The sequence below is a fragment of the Myotis lucifugus genome, unplaced genomic scaffold, assembly GCF_000147115.1.
Source record: "Myotis lucifugus unplaced genomic scaffold, Myoluc2.0 scaffold_3, whole genome shotgun sequence".
In the NCBI taxonomy this organism is placed as follows: Eukaryota; Metazoa; Chordata; class Mammalia; order Chiroptera; family Vespertilionidae; genus Myotis; species Myotis lucifugus.
In genome coordinates this window covers 18,513,407-18,525,238 of record NW_005871051.1, presented here as the reverse complement: position 1 = coordinate 18,525,238, position 11,832 = coordinate 18,513,407, and the positions used below count along the sequence as shown (strand labels likewise).

The 11,832-nt window shown below is 48.8% G+C and overlaps 1 protein-coding gene across 1 annotated transcript in view; it reads left to right on the top strand.

The window, feature by feature from the left end:
* Positions 1-2,497, top strand: part of FEV (FEV, ETS transcription factor) — a 3,781-nt gene extending 1,284 nt beyond the window's left edge. Inside the window, exon 2 of the mRNA XM_006082766.2 lies at positions 1,884-2,497. Within this exon, the coding sequence (XP_006082828.1) occupies positions 1,884-2,470 (587 nt within the window). The 3' untranslated portion in view covers positions 2,471-2,497. The remainder of the gene's footprint in view (positions 1-1,883) is intronic.
* Positions 2,498-11,832: the final 9,335 nt, after the last annotated feature.

Sequence of the window (11,832 nt, the reverse complement as noted above, 5' to 3'; positions counted from 1 at the left end):
GGGGGCCAAGACAGAGGACGGGAGCCAGGGCATCCACCCAAGGACAGGCGGCACCGCTACCAGAACAGAGGGTGGAAGGGATGTGCACTGCAGCGCTCTAGGAATCGGAGGGTCCGGGCATAATTGTGGGAAGGATGGGGGGGGGGGGGACGCATTCACTTGGCCTGAGCTCCTGCATCTTCCAAGTTTCAGGGCTGAGGGAGAGGATCCTGGCCCCCACTTACTCTTCTGGGGACAGGCTGAGGTGCTTGGCATCCTTTCCTTGCTAGCAACAGGAGGCCCTGACACCACTGGGCAAAGAAAGAGACCAGGAGATTTACTCCCTGACCACTAGCACCACTGGCACCTACCGGACTCACTGACCAGCAGCGGCCAGGCTTTTCCCGCCAAGTCCCCTGGGTCATTGCTGTGGATTCCTATGTTCAAGGCCAGCTCTCCGCGGTGGCTGCATTACCTTCTGCTTTGCCTCGCTGGTGGGGCTTGACTGGCTTTGCAGGCAAAGCCTCCCTACCGCTCCCCATCCAGTCGGTACCCTAAATTGCATGGTTGCAGTTAATCATAAAAACAAGGCCGGCAACAGTTTTATTCAAAGGGGAACAGGACTTCCATCAGGAATGCATTTCCAGGCCTTCGATGGTGCTCTGCATCTGTACCAGCTGCACATTTTTAACCAAACCCCCCTTTGCTTCTGACCTAAAACCCAACGCTCCCTACCTGGAGCCAGGCAGCTCCTCTCTGGGCTCTTGTGGAGGGATTGGGGTTGAAATTATGGGGGGCAGCATCTGAGTTCTGAGCGAGTCATTGAAAAAGAAAGAGAGGTTCCCCAGGCTCGATTGGATGAAATCAGACTTTGAGAAAAATCCATTTTATTCTAAAAGGGGGTGGGGGTGTGTGTATATCAAGATTTGTCTCTGCTTGTCTGATTGAGGCTCCAATACAGGGGAGTGGGAGCTCTGGGGCATTTGACTCTCCTCACACTAATATCTGGGGAAACCTCCTTGTCACTTCCAACAACCCCAGAACAGGGAGAGGCCTACTACGACAAGAACAGAAGAGCCTGGAGGTGAACCAAAGATGGGCGAAGGCAGGGAGCTAAGTGTGTCGGTTTCCCAGTCTCAGCCCCTCTCCTCAGAGCTGTGCATCTCCCGGGGAAGTATAGCAACTTTGCAGGCCAGGAATCCCGCCTGTTCCGAAAAAGAGGCCCAACCTATTCAGTGCCAGACGGTGGGAGGAGTGGGGGGCGGGGAGTGGAGGGGTATAGGAGGGTAGAGAGCCTTCAGAAGCTGCCCTTCCTCTCATGCCTGGGGGCCCCTGTCCCCATTCCTGTCTGAGTTATGCGGCAAAGAAACCAGCCACCACCTCTTCCCCAGCTCAGGCGGCCAGCGGACTGACTGTATGCCTTTAGGGGCTGAGCGTTGTCCAGTGGCCAGGGTGGTCCTGTTGCACGGTGATCTCCTCTCTCTGGCTCTCGGAATGTGGTCCAGCTGGGATGTGGCAGTTTAAACACCTGGGCAGGCTACCCCCGTGGTTGTGCAGGCTCTGCTCCAATTAGGACTCAAGCCCAAGTGACCGCAGGGGCTGATATCCTGTCCTTGCTCACCTTAGGGAGCCCAGTGTCTTGCTGCCAGGCTGCCTCCTTGCAGAGGAGGTGATGCTTCGCCCTTGCTCCCAGTTCTCACAAAGCCAGGCGCTGGCGGGCCTTGGTCCTCCTAAGTGGAGGCTGTGTTTCTATTGTGGAAAAGGCGGTCACGACTAGGACAACTTTGCTGATCAGCCCCTCCCTGGCCCGCCCCTCCAGCTGGGTTGGTCTCCCGTCTCCTCTCACCCCTTTCCCCACCTCCAGCCCCCCATCCCGCCCGTGGCTGACGACCCCCTCCCCACAGGCAGTGGGCAAATCCAGCTGTGGCAGTTTTTGCTGGAGCTGCTGGCGGACCGTGCCAACGCAGGCTGCATCGCGTGGGAGGGTGGCCACGGCGAGTTCAAGCTCACGGACCCGGACGAGGTGGCCCGGCGCTGGGGCGAGCGCAAGAGCAAGCCCAACATGAACTACGACAAGCTGAGCCGCGCGCTGCGCTACTACTACGACAAGAACATCATGAGCAAGGTGCACGGCAAGCGCTATGCTTACCGCTTCGATTTCCAGGGCTTGGCGCAGGCCTGCCAGCCGCCCCCGACGCACGCCCAGGCCGCCGCCGCCGCGGCTGCAGCGGCTGCCGCAGCCCAGGACGGCGCACTCTACAAGCTGCCGGCCGGCCTGGCCCCGCTGCCCTTCCCCGGCCTCTCCAAACTCAACCTCATGGCCGCCTCTGCCGGCGTCGGACCCACCGGCTTCTCCTACTGGCCGGGCCCGGGCCCCGCCGCCACCGCCGCCGCCACCGCTGCGCTCTACCCCAGCCCCGGTTTGCAGCCCCCGCCCGGGCCTTTCGGCGCGGTAGCCGCCGCCTCGCACTTGGGGGGCCATTACCACTAGACCGGCGGCGGGGTGGCGCGAGGCCTCTCCCAGACGCCCAGGCCCGCGCTCAGTCCCATCTACGTCCAGGGGAGGAGTCCCCACGCCTCCCCACCGTTCCTTTGACTTCAGATTTGACTCCATTGGCCGCACCCAGCCCCGGGGGAAGGATCTGAAACCGTCTCAATCTTCCTTTAACAGCTGATTCCCCTCACCCCACCTCCCAACCCCTAGGGGAGGGTGACTGTGTCCCCCCACTTCCTCTAACTTCCATCTTCTTCTAGACCTCAGATCCCTGACGGGAGGTTTTCGGCTTTCCCTGTTGTTTCCTCTCATCCACCTGTGCTTAGGCCTGGCTCCGGGAAGCCCCCTCCATTAAGACCCCCCTCTCTTTTGAATTCCAAATCTTTTCTCATATTTTCTCTTCCCCATGGAGCTGCCCCGACCCCTGTAGGGTGGAGGCCTCTCACAGGCCACCTTCTCCTCCTGGGCACTTCAGCAGGCTTGGTCAGGGCCACTGCCCCCATGACTTACCTACGCGCTTTGGGGCCCCGTCCTCCCACCTCTATTCTCTCGGCTGGACAGGCCTGGTGTGTTTCTATTCCCTTCCAGACCCATTAAAGCTCCCAAGTTCTCTGCTGCCTCCTCTCTCAATTCCTTGCTTCACCAGAACCTTGTTTCAGGGAGGACAGAAGTGAGATGCCCAGTGTAGGCCTGAGCAGAAAGGCCTGCCAAAGAAGAGCCGGAGAGAGCGAGGGCAAAGAGGCTGGGGTGCTTGCTACTGGAGGGGAGGGAGGAGCCCATGGTGATGGGCCCAGCCAAGAGGGAGGTGCCATGTTCCAGATACACCCCCCACACACACACACACACTCACCTTGCAGCCGACCTCAGTCTGCCTCACCCTGCCTTCCACCCACACCTTCACCCTACTTTATGCCAATCTCATCCCAACACACATGGTCATCTCACCGTTTCCCATCTCACCCATCCTTCACCTGCCCCTCATCTCATCCTAACCTCCGTCCTACTTCGTCTCATCTCCACAAAACACAAACTCAACCTTTCCTCAGTCTCCCATTTCATCCACTTCTAACCCTCACTCAGACTTGCTCTCTCTCACCCTCACTCACAAGCCGCCGCCCTGCCCAGACATCTCCATCGTTCTCTCTGCATCTGCCGCCTCATTTTCAGGAGGGACCCCTCCGCCGTCCTCTCCTGGCCACTTCCAGCCAGGGCTTGTTGTGCACCCGCCTTCTCGCGAGTGGCGCGCGCCCTCTGCTGGTTGGAGGAGGGTACGTCCGGGCCAGGTTTTGCAGCTAAAACCTTGGAAGGCTTTGCTGGGGCGAGGTGTGTTGGAGCCTCAGGTGTGCCGTCGTCCCCCACCGAGGGCTGGAGGACACCGAGACTTCAGAAAGGAGGGAGAAAAGAGGGAACCCCAGCCCTGCACTCCAGGTTCGACCTCAGGAATGTGGAAGCCTGAGAAGTGAGTCAAGTGTTTCCTTCTTCTGGCTGGTCCTTTCCCTCGCCATCTAGAGGCCCTTCTGAATGCTGCTCCCAAGGGGACCACGGCTCTTACGTTCTCTCGGCGCCTTTTACAAAACGTATTGGCAGAAAACTGCCTTAAACATGTCCCCATAGATGGAAACAACACCGGGGAAGGTACCTGAAGTGATAGCTGGGACCTCGAGCTGCACAACTAGGCAATCTCCTCGCTCCTCCTTCCTCTTGGTTCTGGTGTTTCTTTCCCAGGGCACATCTCTTCCTGGACCAAAGGCTCCTCGCTGGTTGGTGGGAGAATGCCTGGGCTCCTACAGGCAGTTTAGGAGATTTCCCTAAGCCCTGTGGGAAGGAAGGAGAAATGCAGGTGAAGGCTGGACAGTTAGTGCAGCCAGAGCCTGAATGCCCCTTCCCAGAGGGCTGATGAAACCAGCCAGGTCCACTAGGGAGAGAGTCTTGCTTTCGTTTCATTTTATTTTCCTGACTTTCCAAATAACACACACTCAGCATAGAAAAGTTGGAAAATACACACATAAGGCCCCCATGAAACATTAGTTGATGAGCGTGTAATGAAGAATGGGAAAAAGTCACCTACAGTCCCATTATACAGAGGCTATTATTCATATCTCTTTGTCATAATTTCCTGCCTTTTAGAATGTAATGATAGCCTGCTCTAGTCGCCTAGCATTTGGGGTGGTATGTTCCACGTCATGTAGACATCATGGGTGGGAGGGTGGGCTCATGTATTCCAGGGAGCAGATGAGCCAGGGAAGGAGTCCTTAGTGACTTGCTCTGATTGGTTTCTCCATAGTCCTCAGTGGCCCTTGGTAACCTTGCTTATAACGTCAAACCCTCCCCCAACTCCTAGGATTACACAAACCCATGCCTCCTCCTGTAATGCGTGCTCCATTCAGCCAAGCTCCACTTGCTTCCATGTGCAGATGGAATCAAAAGCCCAACTAGCCTTAGCTGGTTTGGCTCAGTGGATAGAGAGTCAGCCTGCTGACTGAAGGGTCCCAGGTTTGATTCTGGTCAAGGGCATATGCCCGGGTTTCAGGCTCAATCCCTAGTAGGGGGTGTGCAGGAGGCAGCCAATCAATGATTTTCTCTCATCATTGATGTTTCTATCTCTCCCTCCCTCTCCCTTCCTCTCTGAAATCAATAAAAATATATATTTTAAAAAGCCCAAGTAGCACACAGTGTGTGGATGTCCATGTCCACACTGCTTGAGACCTGCACAATCACAGAGCAATGATGCCATCTAGGGCAGTGAGGCTTGCAGAACACTTTCACATCCGTTAGCTCCTGTGACCATAGGCAGACATAAAATGGCTGCTGTGATGTACTTTTCTTAGGGCCTTCTGCTTCTCTGGCCTTTATCTCCCCTTCAGCGTGTCTTTAAAATGCACTTGACTTCTGCTTGTTTCCCACCCTGTTTATAATTCATAACAAGTAGCGCCGCTAATAATAACACTGTGCCCTACCACTTACTGACCCTGACTCTGTGCCAGGCTCTGCCTGTGTTATTGCTTTCCAGTGGCATCTCCTTTATGTGGCCACGGCCTTGCCAGGTGGAGGTGGCTACCTCTATTTTCAGATAAGGAAACTGAGACTTGGAGAAGTTAAGTGACTGGCCAAGCCTGTCACTCCAGAGCTCAAGTCCTCACCGTCACACCAGATCCCCTCCTGCAGGGCCTTCTTGGAGCACTTCTTTCGCATGTAAATGTGACCTGCTGCTTGGCTATTGCAGGTGTACTTGGTCTAACTGTCTAATCATAGCAGAAATGGTTGATTATAATGAATGAGGTGATGGCTTGTTTTATGAGGGTCCTTACTTAGGGCCCTCAGCTGATGAAGAACAAAGCAGAGGCTGTTTTGTTGCCCATTGACTTTTGCAAGCCTTCACTTTCCCAATTGTGTTCCTACAAGCTCGGAGTAGATCACTGGACTCTGGTGTGGAGCTGCGAATCTGAATGCGCCTTGATTTTGGTGGCAATTCCTACCTAGTCTGGTCAGTGGGATTTCTCCCTGACTCCTCTGTCCTGGGATGGTGGGTCTCATGTCCACAGGAAAGTAGCCCAATGTCCCATTGACTGTGACTTTTTCTGACAATTCTCCCCCACTGGGTCCTGTTTGCTATTTCCTTCTTTACGTTCATTGTAAACAAAAGGCAACATAGCAAGGACTCTGGGGCTGGACTTCCTGGATTTGAGCACTAGTTCTGTCACTTATTAGCTGTGTGACCTCAAGTTACTTATTTGTGCCACAATTAGCCCATCTGTAAAATGAATGTGATACTAACAGAACCTACCTGATAGGGTTTAAATGATTATATAATTACCTTGGTTTTCTATTATTAGACATACAAACAAACAAAATCCCAAACAAAGCAACACCTGCCTCTTCCCCACTAGTCCCAATCAGATGCTCACCATGTATGTACCCTGGGAAGAAACTTGAGTGGTTACACCTATGTTTCCTAGCCAATCCAGACCTTGTCCTGGGCCCAACTGGCAAGCTTCACCAAGAACCGCCCTCTTCACTGGTTATAGCCACCATGGCATGGCTCTGCCCCCTACATTCAGGACATCCTTCATTTCTTTATGGAGTAACAAGAGAATGTACTGAATTTAGAATTTATAGGATTTCCGCCAGTTACCAGATGTGTGAGTTTGGGAATATGTCTACATTGTTAGAGGACTTAGTTTTCTCCTACAAAATGTGGATAATAGTAGCACTTACATCCATGGTTATTGTGTGGATTAAATAAAAATAATATTAGCAATAACACTTAACATAATTCTCACATTTAATAATACCCAAATAATATCCTAATATTATTTCTCTCAATGTGGTGGACACAGCTAGCTCTCCCCTTGAGTTGCATGCTCCTCATTTTGTATAGTAGAGTTGCCACTGAGAAGTGATTGTCCATATAGAGTCTAAAATCCCAGCCCTTTTTGTTTTGTTTTGTTTTGTTTTGTTTTGTTTTCAGAGAGGAAGAGAGAGTGAGAGAGAGAAACATTAATGATGAGAAAGAATCATTGATCAGCTGCCTCCTGCGTGCCCCACACTTGGGATTAAGCCTGCAACCCGGGCATGTGCCCTGACTGGGAATTTGAACTGTGACCACCTGTTTCATAGGTCAATGCTCAACCACTGAGCTACGCTGGTTGGGCCCAGCCCTCCTTGTTTTTGCTAATGGAATATGAATGAAACAATAAGTGTTGCTCCCAGACCAAAGCATTTAGAATTGGATCTGCCTTCTCCATACTCTTATTTCCTTTCTGCCACTTGGATTCAGAGGAAGACTAGTTCCTAAGAGATGACAGAGCTACAATATACTAGTAGAAGGATCCTGGTCCCTAGGACATCATATGGAAAGAAGTCACCCATCAAAATGCATTGGATGATGACAGGAAATTTGGAGGATTTCTTGTTATAGCAACTAACATTGCGATAACTAACACCAACATCACATTTAATCTTTATAACAATCTTCTGAAGTAGACATGGTTTTCCCCATTTTATAGATGAGAAAACTGAGGCACGGAGGGTTTAAGTCTAAAGTCACATGTGAGAAAGGGCAGAGCAGAATCTAAGCCCCATCTGATTTCAGAGGCAGTGAGTTATCTTACCCAGTAAGGATGTGAAATAGCTTTTGAAGTAATATAAAAAGTACTAATAATTATTGAATACATATGTGCCAGACATGATTTAAAGAACTTTACATTCATTTACTCCTGAAAACCCTCTAGAGTTGGTTCTGGTATTATTCCCATCCTATAGATCATCTCTCATGGAGGAATGAGCAGATTCTGGAGATTCTGAGATATGCAGGAAGTGGCAGGACTATCTGCCCATACCCTAGCTTAAACAGGGACAGGTTCCCAATTCCAACACTCACCATGGGTTCCAGACAAATAATAGAGCAAGAAATACATTTTAGAAGACTTGTGGCCAACTGTGAGGCTTGCATTTATTTCAAATGACATAGTGGAGAAGAAGGAGCCCAGATGGACATGAATCCAAACCCAACCTCTGCCTACTCCCTATGGGACTGAGAAAGCTACACTCTCTCTCTCTCTCTGAATCCCAGTGGCTTCATCTATAAAAAGGAGATGTCAGCCCTAGCTGGTGTTGCTCAGTGGATAGAGTGTCAGCCTGTGGACTGAAGGGTCCCCTGTTTGATTCTGGTCCAGGGCATATGCCCTGGTTAATGGCTTGATCCCTAGTAGGGGTCATGCAGGAGTCAGCCAATCAATGATTCTCTCTCATTATTGATGTTTCTATCTCTCTCACCCTCTCCCTTCCTCTCTGAAATCAATAATAATAATAATAATAATAATAATAATAATAATAAACATGTTGATTATACCCACCTCGTTTGGTTTGGTTTGCTGCAAGGGCACAGCATGTGCCTAAAGAATCCATCATGAAAGGCTGCTCCATAATTGTCATTCCCCCCAGCATCCACCAGCCCAGAACAGATACCTGCCCTGTGAGCGCAAACCATCTCCCACCAGTCTAATCCTCCAACTCTGCACCCCAGTTCTCCTTCCATGAGTCAGAGAAATTCCTTGAGTTTCTGTGAGGTTGTGGGAGAGGAAAGTAGGTAAAAGCTAAAAAGCCAGACCCTGAACATTGGATTTCTTTTTCTGGAAGAAAAGGCCAAGTTGCTTAGCAACACAGCAGGAATTTGTCAGGGAGGCTCTAGGCAGTTCTGTCCTTTTGCATCCTGCTGCAGGGAGAGATCTGGGGTGACACTAAGTGAAGAAATGAATGGGAAAAGTGGGGAAGGGTCACAGGCTCTGATGGTAACCTTTGGGTCTCATCCTCCATTCCTGTGATCACCTTCCCAACTCCCTCACTCTTTCACTTTGGTTTTCTACCCGTGACACACAGAGGCAGAGAGGCAAGTTCTAGGGTCCGTCTTGCACACACATCTGTGCAATGGTCACACCTGTGACCAAGTACCTAAGGGCCAGACTCAGGACCACCTTATAATGTGTACTGTGCTTTACAGCTGACAAAGCACATCCATATGATTTCACCTGATACTTACAACAGCCTCTTTAATTCTATGTGACAGTGAGGGGGAAAGTCTCAAGGTTCCACAGTGAGGGAATAGCAGGATCCAGATTTTCTACAAATCTCAGCATATTTCCATTACGTGTTGTAGCATGGATCTTAGTCCAGGCATTAGTACACACATGTGTACACACTTTTCCATGTGCTCTCAGTTTGAAGTTATTTCATGCCTAGTGTCCCCAGATGCCCCAAGGTTCACCCCTCTATCCCTTCCCTCCCACCAGTCACAAAGCAGGTACGTTGTGATGGCAGAGATCAGCTGTTCTTCCCTGCTGGCCCCAACCAGCCTGGGGCAGGGGCATCCCTGGAATGGAGAGTCCCAAGAGGGGTCTGGCCTTCTCAGGAATGTTGCTGTGCTAGGCCAGGCTGGCACAAATATCTACACACTAGCAGCTGAAGCAAGTCTCCTGGCTGGCATTCCAGAGAGAGGCATGTGGATCCTACTGGGACCAAGTCCTGGCAGCAAGAAATAAATATAAGTCACCCAGTCACAGATAGCTCATGGGAGGCCCAAGCCTCCACGGCTCTGAGCTGCCTCAGAGGCCAGCAGAGCTGGTCAGAGCAGCCCCAGGCTTCATTCTGGACTCTGTAGTGGTCCCTTAATCCTTCTGTCAATATTTATTAAAAGTGCTGACTACCATAGCAATGGTTGTTACCCTAGCAACAGTTATATTGTCATTCCTATCATAGCCATTTGATAGCCACAACAAATCTGATATCCTTGTTTCCATCTGATAGATGAGAAAATGAAATTCAGAGAGGTTGGATAACTGTCCTAGGTCAACAGTTAGTAAATGATAGAGTAAGGACTCAAACCTCTGACTCATAATCTTTTGTTCATCACATCACAATATCTTTACATGTCAGAGGGGAGGAAGGAGTCCCGGGGAGACATTCAGCCACCCTGTCCTCTATTCCTGAATTACACACACCAGGAGCATCTAGGCCAACATAGCTCAGTTGGTGTTCTACACTGAACAGCCAATTTGAGTATTTTGATCAAAGTTTTATTGACATCCAAAAAATGGTCTTGTGTATATATAGCAAGATACACAAAACAGAATATTCCGTTTTAAAATAAATAAAAAAGCAGCTGGTGAAATATGAGAAGCATTTTCATAAGTCATGAACAAGGCAAGGATGTCCTTTTTACCCCTTCTGACCTGTCATTATTGCTACCACTAAACACTCTACTAGAGTAATAAGACAAGAAAAGATATATGCTGTATGCACATATTGGAAAGGAAGATATTAAAGTAGACTTCTTGCAGACAATATGATTGCCTACCTAGGCAATCTAAGAAATTCAACTGGAAAACAATTAAGAACGAATGAAATGAGTACATCCAGTAAGATATAAGATTAACGTAATTTAAACTTAAGGTTCTCCTATAACTCTGTAAAAATAATGGGAAAAATGGATTTACAACAACAATTAAAAATATACTATCAGATGAACATAATGAAAAACATGGAAAACATTTAAATGAAAAAGTTATAAATCTTAACAATGGAATGTAAAAGAAGACCTGAATAAATGGAATAATTAGCATGTTCCTGGGTGGAATGATTCAGTTTTGCAAAATGTCAAATCTGTTCAAATTGATCTATGAAAGTGATACAGTCCCAAAGAAATTTTATGGAAATTGACAGGCTTGGTTCTAAAGTTCTTCTGGGCTACATTTAAGAATAGCCAAGCCAATTTTAGCGAAAGAATAATGAGTACACTGCAAAACTACAGTTATTGAAGGTGTGGTTTGGCAGAAATAGTCAAGCAGACCAATGGCACCAAGGAACAGATCCATGTATATGTGGGGATTTCATAAAAAAATGAAGATGGCATTCACTGGGGGAACAGGAAAACTGTTCAAAGGTTGGTACAACTTACTATCCATTTCTTGCTGCATACAAAAATAAATTCCAAAATAGATTAAAGAATAAAATAAAGATACTATAAAAGTAGCAGAATAAAATTAAAAAACAAAACCTAACCTCCAAATCCAGCAAAAAACAAAACAAAACAAGAGCATTCAAAAAGAGAAGAGAAATATCAAGCATCTAGGAGGAGTTAGTTATCACAGTTGTGTCCAAAAGATATATACACACATATTTGTTGTGTATTTTTTGGCAACCAAAGATAAGCATAGAAACTGTTATCACTTACCCATTTCATATTTCTGAGACCCTACTACATTGCCAGGCAGTGTGCTCATTGTTTAAATAAAGAATGTGAGTAAGTTAATGTGAAGAGAAAAATTTATTATTTGAATGAGGAAAAATGGGTCTTCTATGGCAGTTACGTCTTCTTTGAATGGTCTTGCACGGATCCTTGTAAGGGTGTGTACATATGTGTGTCCATTTTCTGTGTATGTGCATGCACCATACCTGTGCTGTGTGTGTACATACACATGCTTGCTGGGCTAAATAAGTGTCTAACTGCTCTTGTCCAGCAAGGGAAATTCATAAATCTGAGGAATTTCGTGACAGCTTGGGGTGGTGGTGGAAGGGAGTGAAGAGACTTTGGAAATGTGTGAGAGACGAGTGGGGCAGGGCTCCTTTTTTTTTTTTTTTTAATCCTCACCCAAGGATATTTTTCCATTGATATTCAGAGAGAGTGGAAGAGAGAGGGAAAGACAGAGAGAAACATCAATGTGAGAGAGACACATTGATTGGTTGCCTCCTGCATGAGCCCAGACCAGAGCCTGGGCCGGGGAGGAGCTAGCAACCAAGGTATGTGCCCTTGACTGGAATCGAACCCAGGACCCTTCGGTCCCCAGGCCGATGTTCTATCCATT